Source organism: Staurois parvus, unplaced genomic scaffold (assembly GCF_062004578.1).
Source record: "Staurois parvus isolate SC_StPar_1 unplaced genomic scaffold, SC_StPar_1.0 ptg000429l, whole genome shotgun sequence".
In the NCBI taxonomy this organism is placed as follows: domain Eukaryota; kingdom Metazoa; phylum Chordata; class Amphibia; order Anura; family Ranidae; genus Staurois; species Staurois parvus.
Genome location: NW_028318225.1, coordinates 1,081,711 through 1,100,000, shown reverse-complemented (window position 1 = coordinate 1,100,000; position 18,290 = coordinate 1,081,711). Strand labels below are relative to the sequence as shown.

The 18,290-nt window shown below is 38.7% G+C and overlaps 1 protein-coding gene across 2 annotated transcripts in view; it reads right to left on the bottom strand.

Annotated features, from left to right (window-relative positions):
• The window catches only part of GABBR2 (gamma-aminobutyric acid type B receptor subunit 2), an 810,498-nt gene that overhangs the window by 243,311 nt on the left and 548,897 nt on the right, over nucleotides 1-18,290 (bottom strand). For both annotated transcript variants that reach the window (XM_089687541.1, XM_089687542.1), the window contains exons 9-10: nucleotides 9,483-9,563; nucleotides 5,247-5,397 (exon numbers count right to left, since the gene is read on the bottom strand). In XM_089687541.1, coding sequence (XP_089543667.1) covers nucleotides 5,247-5,397; nucleotides 9,483-9,563 — 232 coding nt within the window. The remainder of the gene's footprint in view (nucleotides 1-5,246; nucleotides 5,398-9,482; nucleotides 9,564-18,290) is intronic.

The window sequence follows — 18,290 nt, the reverse complement described above, 5'->3', positions numbered from 1 at the left end:
GACAGGTACCCACTCCCACTTCCGCTGCGATCGCCTAGGCCAGTGGTCGGCAAGCCGCGGCTCGCGAGCCACATGCGGCTCTTTACACACTTTAATGCGGCTCTTCTGTGTGCCGGGCGCCCGCTCCCCTCCCTCCTCTCAGGCGGCCGCCCCAAATGTCAGGACTCTGCAGCTAGCCCAGCAATGGGCAAACTACGGCCCGCGGGACCTTTCAATCCGGCCCGCGGAGCGTGGCAAACATTGGCTGTCAGGATGTAGGCGGGGCAGCGTGACAAACTCCTCTCACAGTCCGCCCTGAAGACCGGAACGGCGCGGGAACACGGCGAGAAGAATGCGCGGAGCAAAGGTAAGTGAATTGACACAATATGGGGAATGAATTACTATAGGGGGGATGAATTACTATAGGGGGGATGAATTACTATATGGGGGATGAATTACTATAGTGGGGATGAATTACTATATGGGGGATGAATTACTATGGGGGATGAATTACTATATGGGGGATGAATTACTATATGGGGAATGTATTTTCAGTTTTAAAAATGTGGCTCTCAAAATAAATTTCAATCGTGGTTTTGGCGAGATTTGGCTCAGTTGAAAAAAAAGGTTGCCCACCACTGGCCTAGGCGATCAGAAGCGGAAGTTGTTCTCCTACCCTCCCACCCCGCAGTCTTGTGGGACACGTGACAGGTCCCAGAAGACGACGGTGCCATTCACTTGCGCATATGCAGTGGGCACCCAGCTGTGATGTCACAAGCTATCACAGACGGGTGCCCACACTGAAGATGCCGGCCTCCTGGAATACAGGATGGCCGGTGAAACAGGCTGCGGCAGGGGCAACACGGGATTGTGGGACAGGTAAGTGGCTATTTTTTAAAAGTCAGCAGATATTGTTCCTCTACTCACCCATTGGGGGGATTTACTAAAACCGCTGCACACAGGATCTGGTGCAGCAGTGCATAGTAACCAATCATAGTAACCCAACTTCAACTCTTTCAATTAAGCTTTGACAATAAAACTTAGAAGCTGATTGGTTAGTATTTACAGGTACAACAGATTCTGTATGCACCAGTTTTAGTAAATTCCCCATCGTATTCACTTGTAACAGTGACACATCTTACCCACTAAATTCTGTAGTGATTTCTAACTACCTTGGGAATTTTGGCTAAAATTGGTTACAATATTTACTCATGTAGATAAAAATATGGTGAGGTCATAAGCGAAGCACAAGGTAACATGTGCCACTACTTTTGTAACCAGATTTTAAAGTGATTCTGTTATTGAGTTAAAAATAACACAAAAAAAATAAAAATCCTGACAGAGCTACCTTCTTCCTGCACATATATGTGGTAGTTTTCAGTACCCTCGCTTCAAAAGCATGTCTACATTTCTGATCAGGTGACAGTCTGAGAGTCTTGGAACCCGCCTGCTCCCTTCAACCCACATACATTCTTATTGGCCTAAATATCATGATCGACTGATCACAAAGAATGTGTGATCAGAAGGTCTTGACATTAGGAAGAGTAGAGGCACTGAAGGCTTTTACAAATATATGGGCACTTTACAAATCTCAAGAGCTTTAGTTTGGGAGTTATTTAACACTGTTCAAAACCTAAGCTATACATTGCTGGAATTACTGGGACAAAGACCTTCTACTGGTTGCAATCCATTCATTTTCTAGTGCCAAAGGCTCTTAAACTACAAATTGGTGCTTTACTATTGCTTATGTATCAGAACTCTTAAATCAAACCTGTCAAGTGTGTAAATTGGTAAAGTGCAGGAGACCTTTGGTGCTTACAAATGCTCATACTTACCTTCTGAACAGTTTTTGTATGTCTGGAAGGTAATTTAATCCCAGGTCCAAAGTCATATGCTAGAGTCTAGATTTCTGTGCAATTTGGCATAAAGCCCTGGTCGTCTGGTATTATGTATATTTTAATAACCCAGGGCCAGAACCCCGATAGACCATTGAGGTTCCAGCATTAGAGTGTTATCCTTCTCAGTCACAGAGCTAGAAAGGGCATGCAATTTAATAAAGTCAGAGAAAAGTATTGAAGCCAAAGCACCAACATGACAACCAGGTAATACCTGTTCTTCAAAAGGCAGACCTACTATATCAGACCCGTTATATTTCCCTCAAGACAAGTTTCCTTTAAAATGCAGGGGGTGGGGTGGTTTTTAGTTGAAGGATGAGCGCTGACTTGGAGAAATTTTGAGGCACAAGGTTAATTCTGGAGCTGAGATTTAGAGTCCTCATATAGGAAGTGAATTCAGGGTAAAGACCAGCACTCCCATGATAAGGTGCCTGCGCTAAATCAGTGTTTTTAGATTTGTACACTTTGCAGTACCTCACAGGTTCACTTTAGGGTCTCACTTTTATTTCCCATATGCAGCCAACCTCCTGATTCCAAACTGTACCACCAGGAACCTATTCTGCCTGGGGAACGTGCTTTAGTGCTTAAAAAACATGTCTCACTACAGATATGGACACGTTGTTTTTTTTCTTAGCTTTCCTAACCTTTCAAACAGGTATAGGCACATATGTTTCTTACAGTTTACAGTCAAATATCATCCATATTCTGAGATCAAAATAAACCTATACTGAGCAAAATGTAAAGGCAAGCCTCTCCTGAGAATGATAGTTGCCTGTTCTCATGTTGATCCAGTTGCTTTCTTGCTTTCTGAATCACTGACCTAGAACAAATATGTTTATCAAATATTTTAACATCACTGGCGGCATGCTTGTTGTGGGTCAGAGTCTCAGAAAGTAGAAAACCTATAACAGCTAGGCAAATACTGTAATATTTTCAGAAGGGATTTAGCGATATTAGCCGTTATGGCTACAGTTTGCTGTGGTGACATTTCAAATAGAAATATTAATTACAACCTAAAGAGTAGGCACAAAATAGTGTCCAATCATACCTCTAATAAAACAGAAAGCCTTCTGCCATCGATGTGGAAACCTCACACAGGTGTCAAACCAGTTGTTGCTAAACTACAAGTCCCATGAGGCATTGCAAGACTGACAGTTACAAACATGACTCCCAAAGGCAGAGGCATGATGGGACTTGCAGTTTCTCAACAGCTGGAGGGCCACCAGTTTGACGCCCCTGCATCTAGAGTATAGGGAAGTCATGCCCAACATACATTCTCAAATTACCAGTTCTTAGAGGAACAGTGGGCTGTACATTGAGTGCCAGCAGCCCTTGTATCTTCAGTACTGAAGCCATCAGCTGTCAGTGACAGCCACAGTACAACATCAAGGCCAGGGGTGCAATCAATCAGCTCCTGGGCCTCTGATTCTGCTACAGGGTGCTGTGACGAGAACTGTAAACACAATATTTCCACATTGTGTCTACATAGGAAGTGATGTGTCATCAAAGCACTTCCAGTTCCTGATAATATTAATGTGCTATAGTGATCTATTGCTGTCTGATTATAGGGAGCTCTCCCATGAAAAATATTTAAATATGTAATAAAGGAAATACATTATTAATTCAATAAAATAACAGTCAGATGTTTTGGATGCATTGGGGTTGATTTACTAAAACTAGAAAGTGCAAAATCTGGTGCAGCTGTGCATGGTAGCCAGTCAGCTTCTAACTTCAGGATTGGCGACCCCCCTCTGAAGACGCGCCGGAGCACGATACGCGTAAGGAAGAGCCACACCACGCCGTGACGTCACACCGCCAGAGCAACGTGGAGCTCTGGCGGCCATCTTAATATAGCAGACGGTTAGTTCTTTAACTGATAACTGTCTGCAACAATTCCTTTGTATTTTTTAAACCTGATGCACCACAATAAATATCTTTTAACTACTACACTATGGGAGTATCTTTGTCATCCCTTGGGGGAGCACTTTAGTCCACAGACACACTCCCAGGAGGAATCGGAGTTACCCAGCCTAATCAGAGGAATACAACCCACCAGGAGCTAACAGGGGGACCCCTAGTGAAAGAGGACCACCAGCCTCATACCCAACTGAAGGAGGACCACCCACCATCAGATGACATCTGGATTATATTTACACAAAAGTGCATTTATCATGCGCGTCCGGTGAGTGTGCATTGCTTTATCATTATCACACAGAAACCAGGATTTCTAAAGTCACCTGAGCACATATATATCCCGATATTGAACTGTAGGACTTTTTTCTTGTACCTTGAACTCATTGGCTATTTCATTTTATTTCTATTTTGCTACTAATAGGTGCTGCACTTTTTGTATACATAGCTTCTAACTTCAGCTTGTTCAATTAAGCTTTGACAGAACGCCTGGGAGCTGATTGGTTTTTATGCAGAGCTGCACCAGATTTTACACGCCCCTGCTTTAGTAAATCAACCCTATTGGCTTTTACTGCATAAGCATCAAATATTTGCATAAGTGAACACAATGGGGTTGATTTTATAAAGACAAACGACTGTGCACCATACAAGGTGCAGTTGCACTATGCAAGTGCAATTGCTCCAGAGCTTTGTAAGTCAGATAACGATTCACTTTGTGTGGCATAGCCAATCCCATGCAAGGAAAATTGAAAAAAAAAAAGCACTTTTGCTTGCACATGATTGGATGATGGAAATTAGCAGATCTTCTGCACATTTACTAAGCTCTGGAGCAACTGCTTTTACACAGTGCAAGTGCACTTTCTATTTGCTTTTAGTAAATCAACCCTAATGTCCAGTTAAAACCTGTGCACTAATTTCTGTTCAAACAACATAAGCTTGATCCTATGTTAATGTTACATTACTGGTTTACATATACATTTTATATTTACCTGGGTGGTTCATAATAATAATATGTACTAGTTAAAGCAAACACTTATATCTTAATTGCTGTAACATATTCCTGTGAATGGGACCTAAGCAACTGTGTCACCCTATATATATCTGAATATATGTGCGTATGTGTATACATGTGCAAAGTCCCTCTTCATCCTCTGCCTGTTGCAATTTACATGTACAGTATATGTTCACACTCTATATGTTTGCGTATACACAGATATGCACATACATTTCTGCAAAAGATAGCATTTTCTATATCAGTCTTACGGCTGTGTATTGCTGCATTATGGACCTTTACACAGCTGTGTGTATTGTCCTATAGACAAAAACGTACCTTGTGTTTAGATCATAAATAAAAAAGTAATACGGCTAGGGATGCTGTGTTTTTTTCACCCGTATGCAATATATATCCTGTATAAATAACACAATGCAAAGACTGAAAATGTAAATATAAATTTTACTTACTTCTGATTCCTATTTTTGATGTTAAAAAATAAAAATGTGCTTGCCATGATCATTCCAATGATCGTCAAGGCTGATAATATGCTGTAAAGTGGCAGGTGGATTTGGCGTCGCTCCATTCGGGTAAACGTTTGATCTTTTGGAGGTTCCACACCTAAATGTAACACGAGTTTTGTCTTAGATATGCTTGCATTTCAGAAGAGAATATTTTTTAAAGCAATTTTAGTAGCATTGCCTATCTGATGAATATATGGTTTATCTGAACTCTCAGTCTATCCCAAACGTCTTTCTCACTGTTCTATACACTACAGATAAGAGAATACCAATTTCTTTGCATTAGCCATCCATCCTTTTCACAATATTTTTGTTTAAAGCCAAACTCCAGCCACAAATGTTTACTTTTTATTATTGTGTGGAAGGGTTAGAGCAGTGATGGTCAACTTTCTTGTTGTAGAGGGCCTCAAGCGTGACTCTTCCCATTTGGAAGAAAATTATATTTGAAATATATTTAAAAAATATTCTTCCCAAATATATTGCCATATATTTGAAATGCTACAATTTTAACAATATTCAATATATTTCAATAACTATATATATATAGATATATATACTGCATGTTGAAATGTGTTTTTACTACAAAATATATAAGAAATATTTTTAAAAATACATTTCAAATATACTGTATGTCTTTAAAGATACAAATCTACATTTTTGGAATGCATTTACAAATATATGTAAAAATATATGTTAAAATTACTTTTTTATATGTTAAAACAAAATCAAAAAATCTGAAGATTATATTTTAAAATAATATATTTTTTAAAATATATTCTTCAGATTTGTTTCATTTCAACATGCAGTGTATAAGTGTGTGTGTATGTACATATACAGTATATATATATATATATATATATATATATATATACAGTATGTGTATATATATATATATATATATATATATATAAATATATTGTGAAATATATTGAATATGGCCAAAATTGTAGCATTTCAAATAAATGCCAATATATTTGGGAAGAAGATTTTTAAAATATACTTCAAATATATTTTTTTCCATGTCGGTTGATATCACCAAAATGAAAGTACTACTATAGAAATCTGTTTAGTTTTTAAAGAAAGGTGTTAGTGATGAGTTGAATATATCTCGGTGTGGTTCGAAGCAGATTTGGCGAACATGACCAAAGTATGGATGCTGAATCTGAACCCCATTGAAGCCAATATAAGTTGAATGTTAAAAAGACAGTAATGGCCATTTTCTAGGCATATAGGTAAGGGATTGTCAAAAATGGCATAGAGGGTAGAACACTGCCCTGAGAGACAAAAGCACAAACATTTTTTTTTAAATTCCAATTGGTGGGGAGCATCAATTTTGATAATGCTTAAAGTGGAACAATAAAATGGCTAAACTCCATAAAATAACATGCCTGTGGGATGCCCTTATGCCTTCTGTGAGGTTGGCACATCTGAGCGTTGAATATAACCTACTACAGCAAAACTGGTATTTACTAAGAAAAAAGTGTGTAATAATCGCTGGTAAAATGACAACTCCCTGCTGCTTCATTCTGTTTATAAACAAAGTGGTTGGGGATTCCATTCCTCTATACCAATCCCTTATCCTAAATGAGGGTCTGCCACCGATTTTAATAAAGTACATCTACACACAAACCCCCCCCCCCCCCAAAACTTCATGAGGTTCCACCTAATTCTTACCAGTTCATTTAGGTTTGTATGAATTTTAAGGGGGGCCCCACACAAAAAAAAAAATCACAAAAAAAATTGTGAGCCCCCCAAATTCTATACCAGTTCCTTGCAGTCTGGTATGGATTTTAAGGGAGTACTCCCCTGATAACACACCTTGTCCATGTTGACAAGGACAAAGGGCTCTTCCCCACAACCATGGCCCAGTGGTTGTGGAGGTCTGTGGGCGAGAGGGCTTATCAAAATCTGGAAGTTCCCTTAATCAATAAGGGGCACCCTGATTATGGTTTCAGCCCTATGTGAATGAGTAAGGTGCACATGATACTCCTACTCATTCACAAAAAATTATATGTGTAAATAAAAACACAGCCAGTTTTTTAACAAGTCTTTTAATACAAAAAACAAAAAATAGATCCACATGATGTCACTGCACAAAATGAAGCCTGATGACACATCTGACATGTCTGTTCCTGTCACTTTCTGTTGAATGACAGGTCAGGTGGATGACAGCTGTTATAAGCAAAGATCAATGACATCACTGGGACCTTGTGAACAGACATGAACAGTTGGGAACGGATGTATGCCTATCTCTTTTATTCTTTTACCAGGTCGGCAGCCATCACAATTTATGTGGATATACATCAATGGGCTATTTGATGGTACATCATGGGACTTTTTTTTACTTTTTACTAAAGGATAAATAGTGTTTGTGTTGTTATTTACACTTTATTTTCTTTTCATGGATTAGTTATGTACTTTTTTCTCCTCCTTTCAGGTTGCATGCTCTGATAAAGTCTTGTATGGATTTTATTTGGGGGGGGATCATGTTTTAATTAGACTCTAGATTTTTTGCATGGGTTCCCCCTTGAAGTCCATAACAGACCTCAATGGTCTGGTATAGAGTTTGTAGGGAAACTTTTTGTATGTCTAGCTGTCTAGTCCATACTGTCATCCCTGCAAGGAGAGGAGAGAAAGCCAAGGGTATTTCAAATCCCAAGACCTGTGAAGCAGCTTTTCCTTCTGTGACAGCATGAGATTGGTGCAGGAAGGTTTCCCGCACAGCTCCTGTGTGAACACAGGAGTAGTGGGAAAACCGCATTGAGTCCATAAATTTTGTATGCACGCAAAGTGCACCGCAAAATATCGGTACTCGGTATTGGTGAGTACTTAGCTGTACTCAGCCACTTAGCCAATCAAAAAAGGGTATCACGGCATCCCTAGTTTTTTACCTTCATGCATTCTATCTCCCAACTTGAAATGCCCCCCCCCCAGCAGCACCGTCCCTTGCACCCCCCTCCTCCTGCAGCAGTGCTGGCTGACTTCCATTCTCCCTCTCCCACCTGCTGTAGCTGCTGTTGGGGTGGAAGGGGGGTTTGTCAAAGCCTTCCTGAATTAACACAGTGAGCAATCAATACTGATCACTCCTGTGTTCATTCATCACAAAATCATAGTAAACTCTGTTTTTGTGTAAAATTGTTTTAGTGTATTTTTATTCAAAATAGTGATTTGATAAACATTCACACAAATAATGCAGGGCCTAAAAAAATCTCTAGCAATTTTTTTATTCTATGGGTTATGTGCTTTAAGAAAATGTTTAGCTTGGGGAGGTCTCTTATAAACTCAGCTTTAAATGAAAAATGATAGCCTCCAGATTTTAAAAAATAAATTGCTTATTTACAGTTTTGCATATCTTCAAACATTTGTTATTTATTGACTCAATACAGTTTTATATTTAATATTTAGTAGGGATTTTGGCAGAATTGTTTAATTTTTGCTGTGGCTGTGTCCACTAATAATGATATTACTGTATTTTTTAGCAAAAGTATTGTTTTGATAAACATTTGCATGAATATCACTGAACCTAAAAAATCAATACCACCTTCTTTTTAATCCACTAGTTCTATGTTTTCAAAAAATGTATGATTTGGTGGGTCTTTAACCAAAATAAAAATGTTTTCACTGCGCTTGGTGATCAAAAATAATTATTCAGTCTTACAGCTGTACTCAAAAACATCCACTATATGTTTAAATTATACTCTTACAAATAAATTGCGCTGTGAAAATAAATAACTACGAAACTGAAATAAACATGTTATCTCCATAACACAGTGAAATTTATTTGTATGGGTCTTTAATCAATTCTGAAAGATTTAAGTGAAAAAATAAAAAACAATGGAAAATTTCAAAAATGGTCTTGCCACCTGAGTTTCAAAAGTAGAGCGCAAGGCCTGGCAGCTAAGCAGTAAAATTGATTTCAGTCGATGTACAAAATATTCAGAATACATTATATGAAAAATACAAGTAATTGCACACAATATTGTATATAAATTAATAGAATATTTTTCACTTACTTCAGCTTCGTACAGAATGGGGGTTTTGACATTTGTCTGGCATTCTTTAATAACAGTTGTGCATACTATATATGCAGTTAGTGTGCCTGTCTTGTGCCATCTCTCTTGACATACAATATTGTGATGCATGTAGTTTGTGAAGTCAAGCACATTTTACTGTGTATAGGTATACCTTGAAACCTGATGGTGTCATTGATCAGTTCCAGACTGTCAGCTACGGCATTGTATTCGCCCACCTTCACTTCTTTCCCATCTGCAGAAAGACAAAGGAAGGAAGTAATAGGTTACATTAGTAACTCTTCTCATACATTTGTTCTGTAAGGTTGCTATGGATTAACATATAATTTACAAGGTTTAAAATAGATACTTAGGCATCGGATGCTCGAAACATAAAAAGTTAGTAAAAAAAAAAAAAAAACACAGACGTGCTCTTCCCTTGTAATAATGTTGCAGGAATCAGATTTCTACTTCAGATAACCACTTAAGGCCTAAAGTAAACCTGTCACAAAAGAAATATGGGGGCTTCCATTGCTGACTGCTTTCTGAAAAGGCTTGACTATTACACTGTCCTATTGATTTTGATGTTTTGAGCCACTGAGCCAAAACAAGTATGCAGATCTGAAGTTGGGAAGCCAGAGAAGGCCAGCATGCATTCAGACAGGTAGCATTTTGGGAAGGAAAGATTGGCAAAGGCAGCATCCGTGCTTCACTCATGACAGGTTTCCTTTAAAGCAATACTTACCTTGTCTCCAGTGATATCTCCAAAAAAACTACGTTCTGCCACCCTTCCACTCTATTGCCATTCCACTTCTAGAATAATTAAGTATTCTTGCATGGAAAGACCACTTACTGTTATCTCACATATATATTCTTATTATTATAGCCAAATTTACCACCCTAACTCCTCCCACAGTTTTTACACTACATAGACAGTAATATACCGAAACGTGCGGATTGTTCCCGATTGGTCTGCTATTACTTTGTGGAATGTTTCGCCAAATGGTTCACAAAATATCGCTGTTTTTGGGGTGAAATTGGTCCCATAGGAATGAATGGTGGAATGTTCAAAAGTAGAGTGGAAGCTGACAAAAGCTAGAGTGTGAGCTGAAAAATCAGGACATGATTTCTAAACTGCCATCACTCCCTCATTTTCAAGCCCACCTTCACAAATCGTATATCAAAACGCTCAGCTATCCCTGCTGCCACTAAAAATGTCCACGGCTAAGCCATAGTCCTGATAGTTTTCACAATATGACCATTTGTTTGCAACTCACGCCGCCCATTGACCTTTTCACAGTTACTCCAGCCACTCCAACCACACAACAGTTACTCAAGCCACTCCACCCAGTTACTCCGCCCACTCCAGTTGTAGACTACTGGTGGAGGCAAGAACACTTCACACAATTTTCCCAGAAATTGTAGCTTTTCTAGTTAATGTTTGGAGTCATCCAACCCACTCCCTGTGAGCTCAGGCGCTCATGATACAGACCGTGGGAGTGCGTTACAATGTTGGACTCTATAAAATACTGCCCACTGCTGCCACAGGGAGAAGAGTAAGTCATGTGACAAGCCAGAAGACCCCAAGTAAAAAGATATTTATGAAAGCACTTAAAAAACTCCAGATCTGGTAGGGGGGTATAAGGAGGCCAGGTAGTGCTTTGTAAATGAAACTGGGTTTCTGCTTTCACTAAATGCAACTATTACCCAAACCTCAATTAAGAAAGCACCACACCATTTCTACTACCTACATGATAAAAATATAAACAACTCTGCACACATTTTTACCAAATTATATTAAAGGGCCAGTCCATCCAAAACTGATATTTAAAGTTTTGGTATATTTTGGAGATTTAAACTAGCTGACAGAATATATTTATACTTAAAGTGGTATTAAACCCCAAGCCAGAAATTTTATATAGTACAGGTTACTAATCCTTAGATATGATGACTGCATTCATTTTCTTTTTGTAGACATTTTTAATGTCCGGGGAGTACAAGCAGACACCCCAGGGAATTTGCTAGGAGGCATGCTGAGTCCATGGGAGATTTTATTTTTTGACACAAATTTTTGGAAAATTACAAAAACATTTTTTAACACAAAGTTTTCATTTAAATGATATATATATATATATATATATATAATATAATATATATATTGCTAATAGATGCCATGGGTACATGTGGAATAACACCTCAAAACACATTTTATCAGCAAGGATCTCTACAAGAAAGCATTTGCTCCGATTGTGTCAGCAGACTTCATAAACGCCATTTCCCTGAGAACATTCCACCATCAGAAACAGGAAGAAGATGCCCCCCAAAAATGTAGGGTATTCAACGGAGGGGGAGTTAGAAGAGACACCTGTTTGCATGTCCCCAATGTCCCTCCCAACCAGGTCTATGCATCTGAGACTGCTTCTGACATTATCATACGTCACAAAAATATTAGTTCCCCTTATTTTAAACAGCCTACCATTTCCCCATTTTTATTAACTGTGCTGATCAGTTGCCTGTTGCTTGATTGACCATGCCTCTGCCTTCCACCTTAACTGACCCTGGCCAGTTTACCAACAAAGCCTCTGCGTGCCATCTGGATTGTTTTTAAACCACATTTCTGGCTTCCACCTGAACTGACCCTGGCCTATTAATTGACTATGTTTTTTTGCCTACTGCATGGACTGATGTTTTGCCCTGCTACTGTAGTAGCACAGGGGTCTCACACAGGTGAGGGGCTTCAAAGTAGAGTTCTGAGTAGAGAAAAACAGTTTTTGGTTTTCTCTGGGTTTTTAATTCCTGGATCACAGTCTGTTAGTCCGGAGGCTTCAAACAGATTGGCTGGGACGAAGCCTCTCACCCCTGTGCCCCAGTCTTACCTGACCGAGGCCCTAAGCCTGATATTCCTGCCTACTGCCTGGACCAATACTTTGGCTATGCTGACAATATCTTTGCATGTACTGACCCACGACTTTTTATGGACCATGTTCCTTCCTGTTGCTCGGACCAATGCTTTGGGTTTGCTGACCATATCTATTCTTGCTGCCTGTAATGACCCAAGACTTTTTATGGACCATGTTCCTGCCTGCTGCTTGGATGTCAGCCTGCTGCCTTTTCTAACCCTGACCTGTTTATCCACCATATTCTTGCCTTCTGCTTGGATGATTCCTGTGGTTATTGCCTGCTTTCTGGTCCAATGCTCACCTCTGCGGACAACTGCTCTACTAAAACCACAGGTAACCTTTCATGTATCCTTTTTTCAGCTAGGCTGTAAAAAAGTCTTACAAATGTGGAATTGTCATGTTCAGGAGGAGTAGCAAAATTTATTTTTGAGTATATAAGAAATATCTTATAAATTGACAACTTTTTGTAAAAAAATACTTTTTCATATTCTTTCCACATTTTCCAAAAACATGTGGAAAAAAATTACATGTTTAAAAGACTCATTATGCCTCACAGAATATAAGTATTAGTGTTTGCTTTCCAAAATGAGGTCATTTTGTGGGTTTTTCCATTGTCCTGTTGCTCCAGGGCCTTCAAAATTGTGATAGGTAGTCAGGAAATAAATGTGTAATTTATGCCCCTTTTATGCTCCTAGAACGCCTGAAGGTGCTACTTGGATGTTGGGTCTCTGTATGTGGACAGGCTGTGGAAAAGTCTCACTCATGCAGTATTGCCATACTCAGGAGGAGTAGAGCAGAATATATTTTTGGGCATATTTCTTAGTATGTACATGCTGTGTGTTAGAAATATATTATAAATTAACAACTTTGTGTGAAAAAAAAGTTTTAATTTTCTTTCCACATTTTTTAAAAACGTTTGGAAAAAAAAGTATGGTTGAACTGGGTGGACTTTTGTCTTTTTTTAGCCAGACTAGCTATGTAACTATGTAACTATGTACTGCTCAAAAGACATATAATATACCTTGGGATGTTTGCTTTCCAAAATGGGGTAATTTTGTGGGTGTCTCCACTGTCCTGGTGCTCCAGGGCCTTCTAAACTGGGATAGGTAGTCAGGAAATTAGATGTGTAATTTAGGCCCCTTTTATGCTCCTAGAATGTCTGAAGGTGCTACTTGGATGTTGGGTCACTGTATGTGGCTAGGCTGTGGAAAAGTCTCACACATGTGGTATCACCATACTCAGGCAGAGTAGCAGAATGTATTTTGGGGTGCAATTGCAAGTATGCCTATGCCAGGTGTGAGAAAAAACTTGTTAATGTGACAATTTTGTATGAAAAAAATAACAACCTCTTCATTTTCCAAAGAATTGTGGGAAAAAAATACAACTTCAAAAATCTCTCAATGCCTCTTACTAAATACCTTGGACTTACTACTTTCCAAAATGGGGTCATTTAGGGGCTATTTGTACTTTCCTAGCATGTTAGGGCCTCAAGAAATTAGATAGGCCCTCAGTACATCAGCTGTGATCAGGTGTGATCAATTTTCAGTGATTGATACCATAGCTTGTAGACTCTGTAACTTTCACACAGACTAAATAATATACACTGATTTAGGTTATTTTTACCAAAGAAATGTAGCAGTATAAATTTTGGCCTAAATTTATGAAGAAAAAATACTTAGTTGTAAAATGTTATAATAGAAACAAAGAAAAAGGCCTTTTTTTCAAAACTTTTGGTAATTTTGTGCTAATGTCTCACAAAATACAAAACCCAGAAGTAATTAAATACCACCAAAAGAAAGATCTATTTGTGTAAAAAAATATAAAAAGTGTGTTTGGTACAGTGTAGCATGACGGAGTAATTGCCATTCAAACTCTGAGAGTGCTGAAAATTGGCCTAGGGAGGAAGGGGGTAAAAGTGCCCTGTATAGAAGTGGTTAAACAGTTTGTCAGCAGTTTTTCAGCAGCTGTCTCTCCGTTTTTTTTTTTTTTTAAAGTTCACTTAGGTAATGAAGGCAAGATTGGGATGGCAACCTTTTTGCATCTTTTTATTTTGTTTGTTTTTAAGTTTGCTTTTTTAAAATTGTTAAAAATGTTTAATATTGTCTTACTATATATACACTATATAGTAAAGTACCAGAGAACTTAACCTGTTGCACATGAACATGCAAATTATTCATATGCAAAATATTAATTGACAAAAAAATTAAAAAAATATATAGATATAAACAGGAGCTTGTCGTAGAAGATAATGGCTACTCTATTTCATGTGCAAGTATTCCAGATCTGCTTTAACAGCATAAAAAAGGTATTGTATCTTTTTTTTTTTAATTATTATCTTCAATTTTAAAGTGAAACAGTTCATGAATTATATTGTTTTCCATTGCTACTGATATCTTCAGTGGGACTGGTTACTCCAAATTATTTTAATAACTTACTTTGAGAACGTGGTGTAATAACCTGAAATGTTTCAGTGGTGACTAGGTGGGAACTTGCTTGGGAAAAGGGGTCTTGGAATGTAACTTTCAGCTTCTATCGTCTGAGTAGTGCCTCCCATGTTAAATGAGCACAAGTTTGCTTCTCTTCTTACAGCCCGGCTTACAGGATTGCTGTATTGTGAATGTAATTATTTTATTTAAATTTACTAATTAGTCTATGTCTTTTTCTGAAATGGCAATACTCTACATGTTTCTGTATTTGTTTTTCTTAGAATTTTAGAACTGTCCTGTATTTGGAGCTGGAAGGCATATTAATGGTGTTTTGCCTTTTGGAGTTTTGGAGTTCATATCTTGTTTACCATGAAACTTGTTAAGTACAAGTACTTTACAGTCTAGCAACTACTACACAATACCCTTTGTCCATATCTTTTGTTATACAGTGTTATGCCTAAGTTTTAATGATGACTGTAAACACCTCCATATGCAAATAATGACAAACATCCACAAAAGAAGGACACAGGCAAATATGTTTCTAGGTGACATGATTACAGTAGTTACATGATGACATGATTACTGCAGTTATAAGATTACAGTAGTTGTGACAAACTTCTGACAGTAGTCTGACAACCCCTTAGAAGTTGTGACAGCAAAAAGCATTGTCTTCTGTGAGACAATACATGCAGCTGGATTAATTTCCTAAATGGCAGTTGTGCGTTTTTCCTCATTTTATGTAGGTGTATGTCATATTTAACCATTAAAGATTATCTGCCTTTTAATACTAATTGTACATGTTTATTCCTTATCAACAATTACTACATAGCTTTGATATAAGGTGATTTCCTATCACTTTAAAATGGTGACAACTACATATCACTCTTTCTATAAAAACACATGCTCAGAGGCCTTTGGCTTCTGTTATCATCTAGATTTGCAAACATAAAACCTGGAGATCCTTAAAAAGAAGCCATAAATGCCAATTTGTGCTAGATAATAAGGAATGGCACTGCATTCATTGTGTGAAATATTATAACTGGGAACAAGAATATAAAAAAGATAACGAGCAAGAATTTGCACATTCTTCTTTGATCTATAGAATAAAAATAAAGACAAAGCTTAAGCTTAGTGTGTATTGAAAAATACACCAATTAAAACAAGCAAAAACTACAATGAACACTGTCAAGTAAAATCTCTATTTTCTGGTATAATGGTACTCCAGAAGCTCGGTGCTAGTAGTAATGTGACTGACCAAAATCCCATATTCTGGTTCTAATACTAGTTCGGAAGTGTCTAACTAACAGTGTTGTACAATATTCTTTTATCATACTGTAAAACTAATGCTTAGCATCCCTATTTCTGGTGGTAATAAAGGTGATACCTATTTTTTGCTTCAGCTGCTACAATACCCAAAAGAGCAGACACTGAAAGTGTATATAAAACCAAGAGCAAAAATGATATGATGATGATGTAGCTTATTGGTCCATAGATGTAGCAGCCGTATTTTTTTCCATTCCGTTGCACGGCAATCCAGCCAGTAACACACTTCCTGTCCTAGGGCTGCTATGCTCACTCTTCCATGGTATCTATCTATGTAGGTACATGGTAACCTTCCCATGGACAACAGCAATGCCAACCTGCGGAGAGGGTAGCAGGGGCGGACTGACAACTCATGGGGCCCCTGGGCAATAGGGGATCATTGCCCAAACTCACAAAAGCCTATGAAAAAGGTACCAGGGGCATCTCATGGGGCCCCTACTGCAGTGCCTGAGTTTCCAAATGGTCAGTCCGCCCCTGGAGGGTAGTAATAGGTAGATAAACTTTACATAAGTGACAAATAAATGAAAGCCTAACTTCAGTTAACACATTGTAAACAGTTACAGCAATAGTTTTTTTTTTTTCCTCTTGGTATAAAGGTTTTCCATAAATGAATAAAAGCTAAACATTGTAAGCAACCCTGTCAGTGTTAACCCTTTCACTGCCTTGTCCTTACAACATACAAGGGCATTTACACACAGCCCCTGGGATTGTGTGTAAATCTGAAAAGCAGACTCCTGCCGGTCAGGTTAACATTCACGTGGTTGCACTACCGCTTGCTTGATTGCTTCCATACAACCCAGGTGATCAGCAAACAGAGTCCTGGCAGGGTCTGCCCAGTTTGAAAGGGGTTATAGTGACCAGATTACAAGAGAAGCAAACTGTCAGGACCTGTGAAAAGAGTGCTCACTCCTGTTGTCAGGAAAGTTCAGTAGTAATATTGTCTGCAGCAGTGTAGCCGGTGTCCCACTAACTAGATAAATTGCCTTTGCCTCTTACCAAAAAGAAACAAAACTGTGCCTCAGGATTCTTCTGTGTCTGTGTCAGGAGGGACCACGATCGCCTTGCCTCCGCCTGATGATACCTCCCGGCCCACTCTCAGAAGCTGCTGTACAGTTGCTCTCACCCGCTGCACAGCCTCGCCCTCCTCCCTCAGGATCATTTAGGATGAGCATTGGCAAATATGGCCAGCTGGCCACCACTACTGCCGCCTGTAAGAGCCCTGTTCAATCACTGACATGGGCTCAAGGGGTAGATACTTTGGGCCCCACAACAATGATTGGGCCTGAGGCAGTTGCCCCTTTTGCTCCACATTAAAGATGTCCCTGCCTATATCGCAATTAAATAGACTGTGGACTTCCAGAGATCGACTCCAAGCATCCGTCAGCATGCCTCCAACAAGGTATTAGTAATAGGTAGTCCACATCACGGACAATGACAATAATAGGTACTCAATATTCCCAGTTCATTAGTAATGGATGCAAGGCATCCCTGATTTTAGTAGTATTAAAAGTGACCGTAGACCTTGATTACAGGCATAATAAGCTTGGTTTCCATGGTAGTCATGATTCTGCTTTCTGAAATGACTGACTTATAATTCTTACATTTATGACTTTCAGGTTGAAACATGGAATGTTTGTAACAAGCTGATACTGAAAATATACTGATGCTGATCCAATACTGTCACTCCAGCACAAGAATTTAAGGAGTGGGTGTCCCTGGGACAGTGAAACACAATAGAAACCTTGTCAAAAGTTTGAACATTTCCTCACTCTATTTAAAAAGTGTTTTTTATGTGTATTTTTTCTCTGTCTGTCATGGTGCCGTCCAATCAGAAGCCATATTGCCTGTACTGTCATCCCTGCAAGGGGAGGACAGAAAGCCACAGGGATTTCAAATCCCTAGAGCTGTGAAGTGGTTTTTTTCCCCTCTCCTTGCAGGTATGACAGTACAGGCTAGATGGCTTCTATGGAGCACACAGTGTCTGCTCGCTCTAGAACTGTGTGTCTATGGAGCCGCACTCCATAGACACACACAGTGGGACTTAGCTCCACCCCCCTCTTCCTCCTCATTGCATTTGATTGACAGCAGAAGGAGCCAATAGCTTCTGCTGCTGCTGTTAGTCCCTGTGTGAAGAGGAAGCGAAGGGATAAGAAAACACATTTTTTTAACTTAATGCATTTTAGTATCACTTTAAAGATACAGTAACACATAAATATTGAAATACTGAATATATACTAATCATTTTGGAGCTTTGATGGCTTTAAACACCATTAAAATTCTTTTTATCTACCATTAGTGTTGGTTTAAATACTAAAGTGCCTGCCAAGGGCTGCC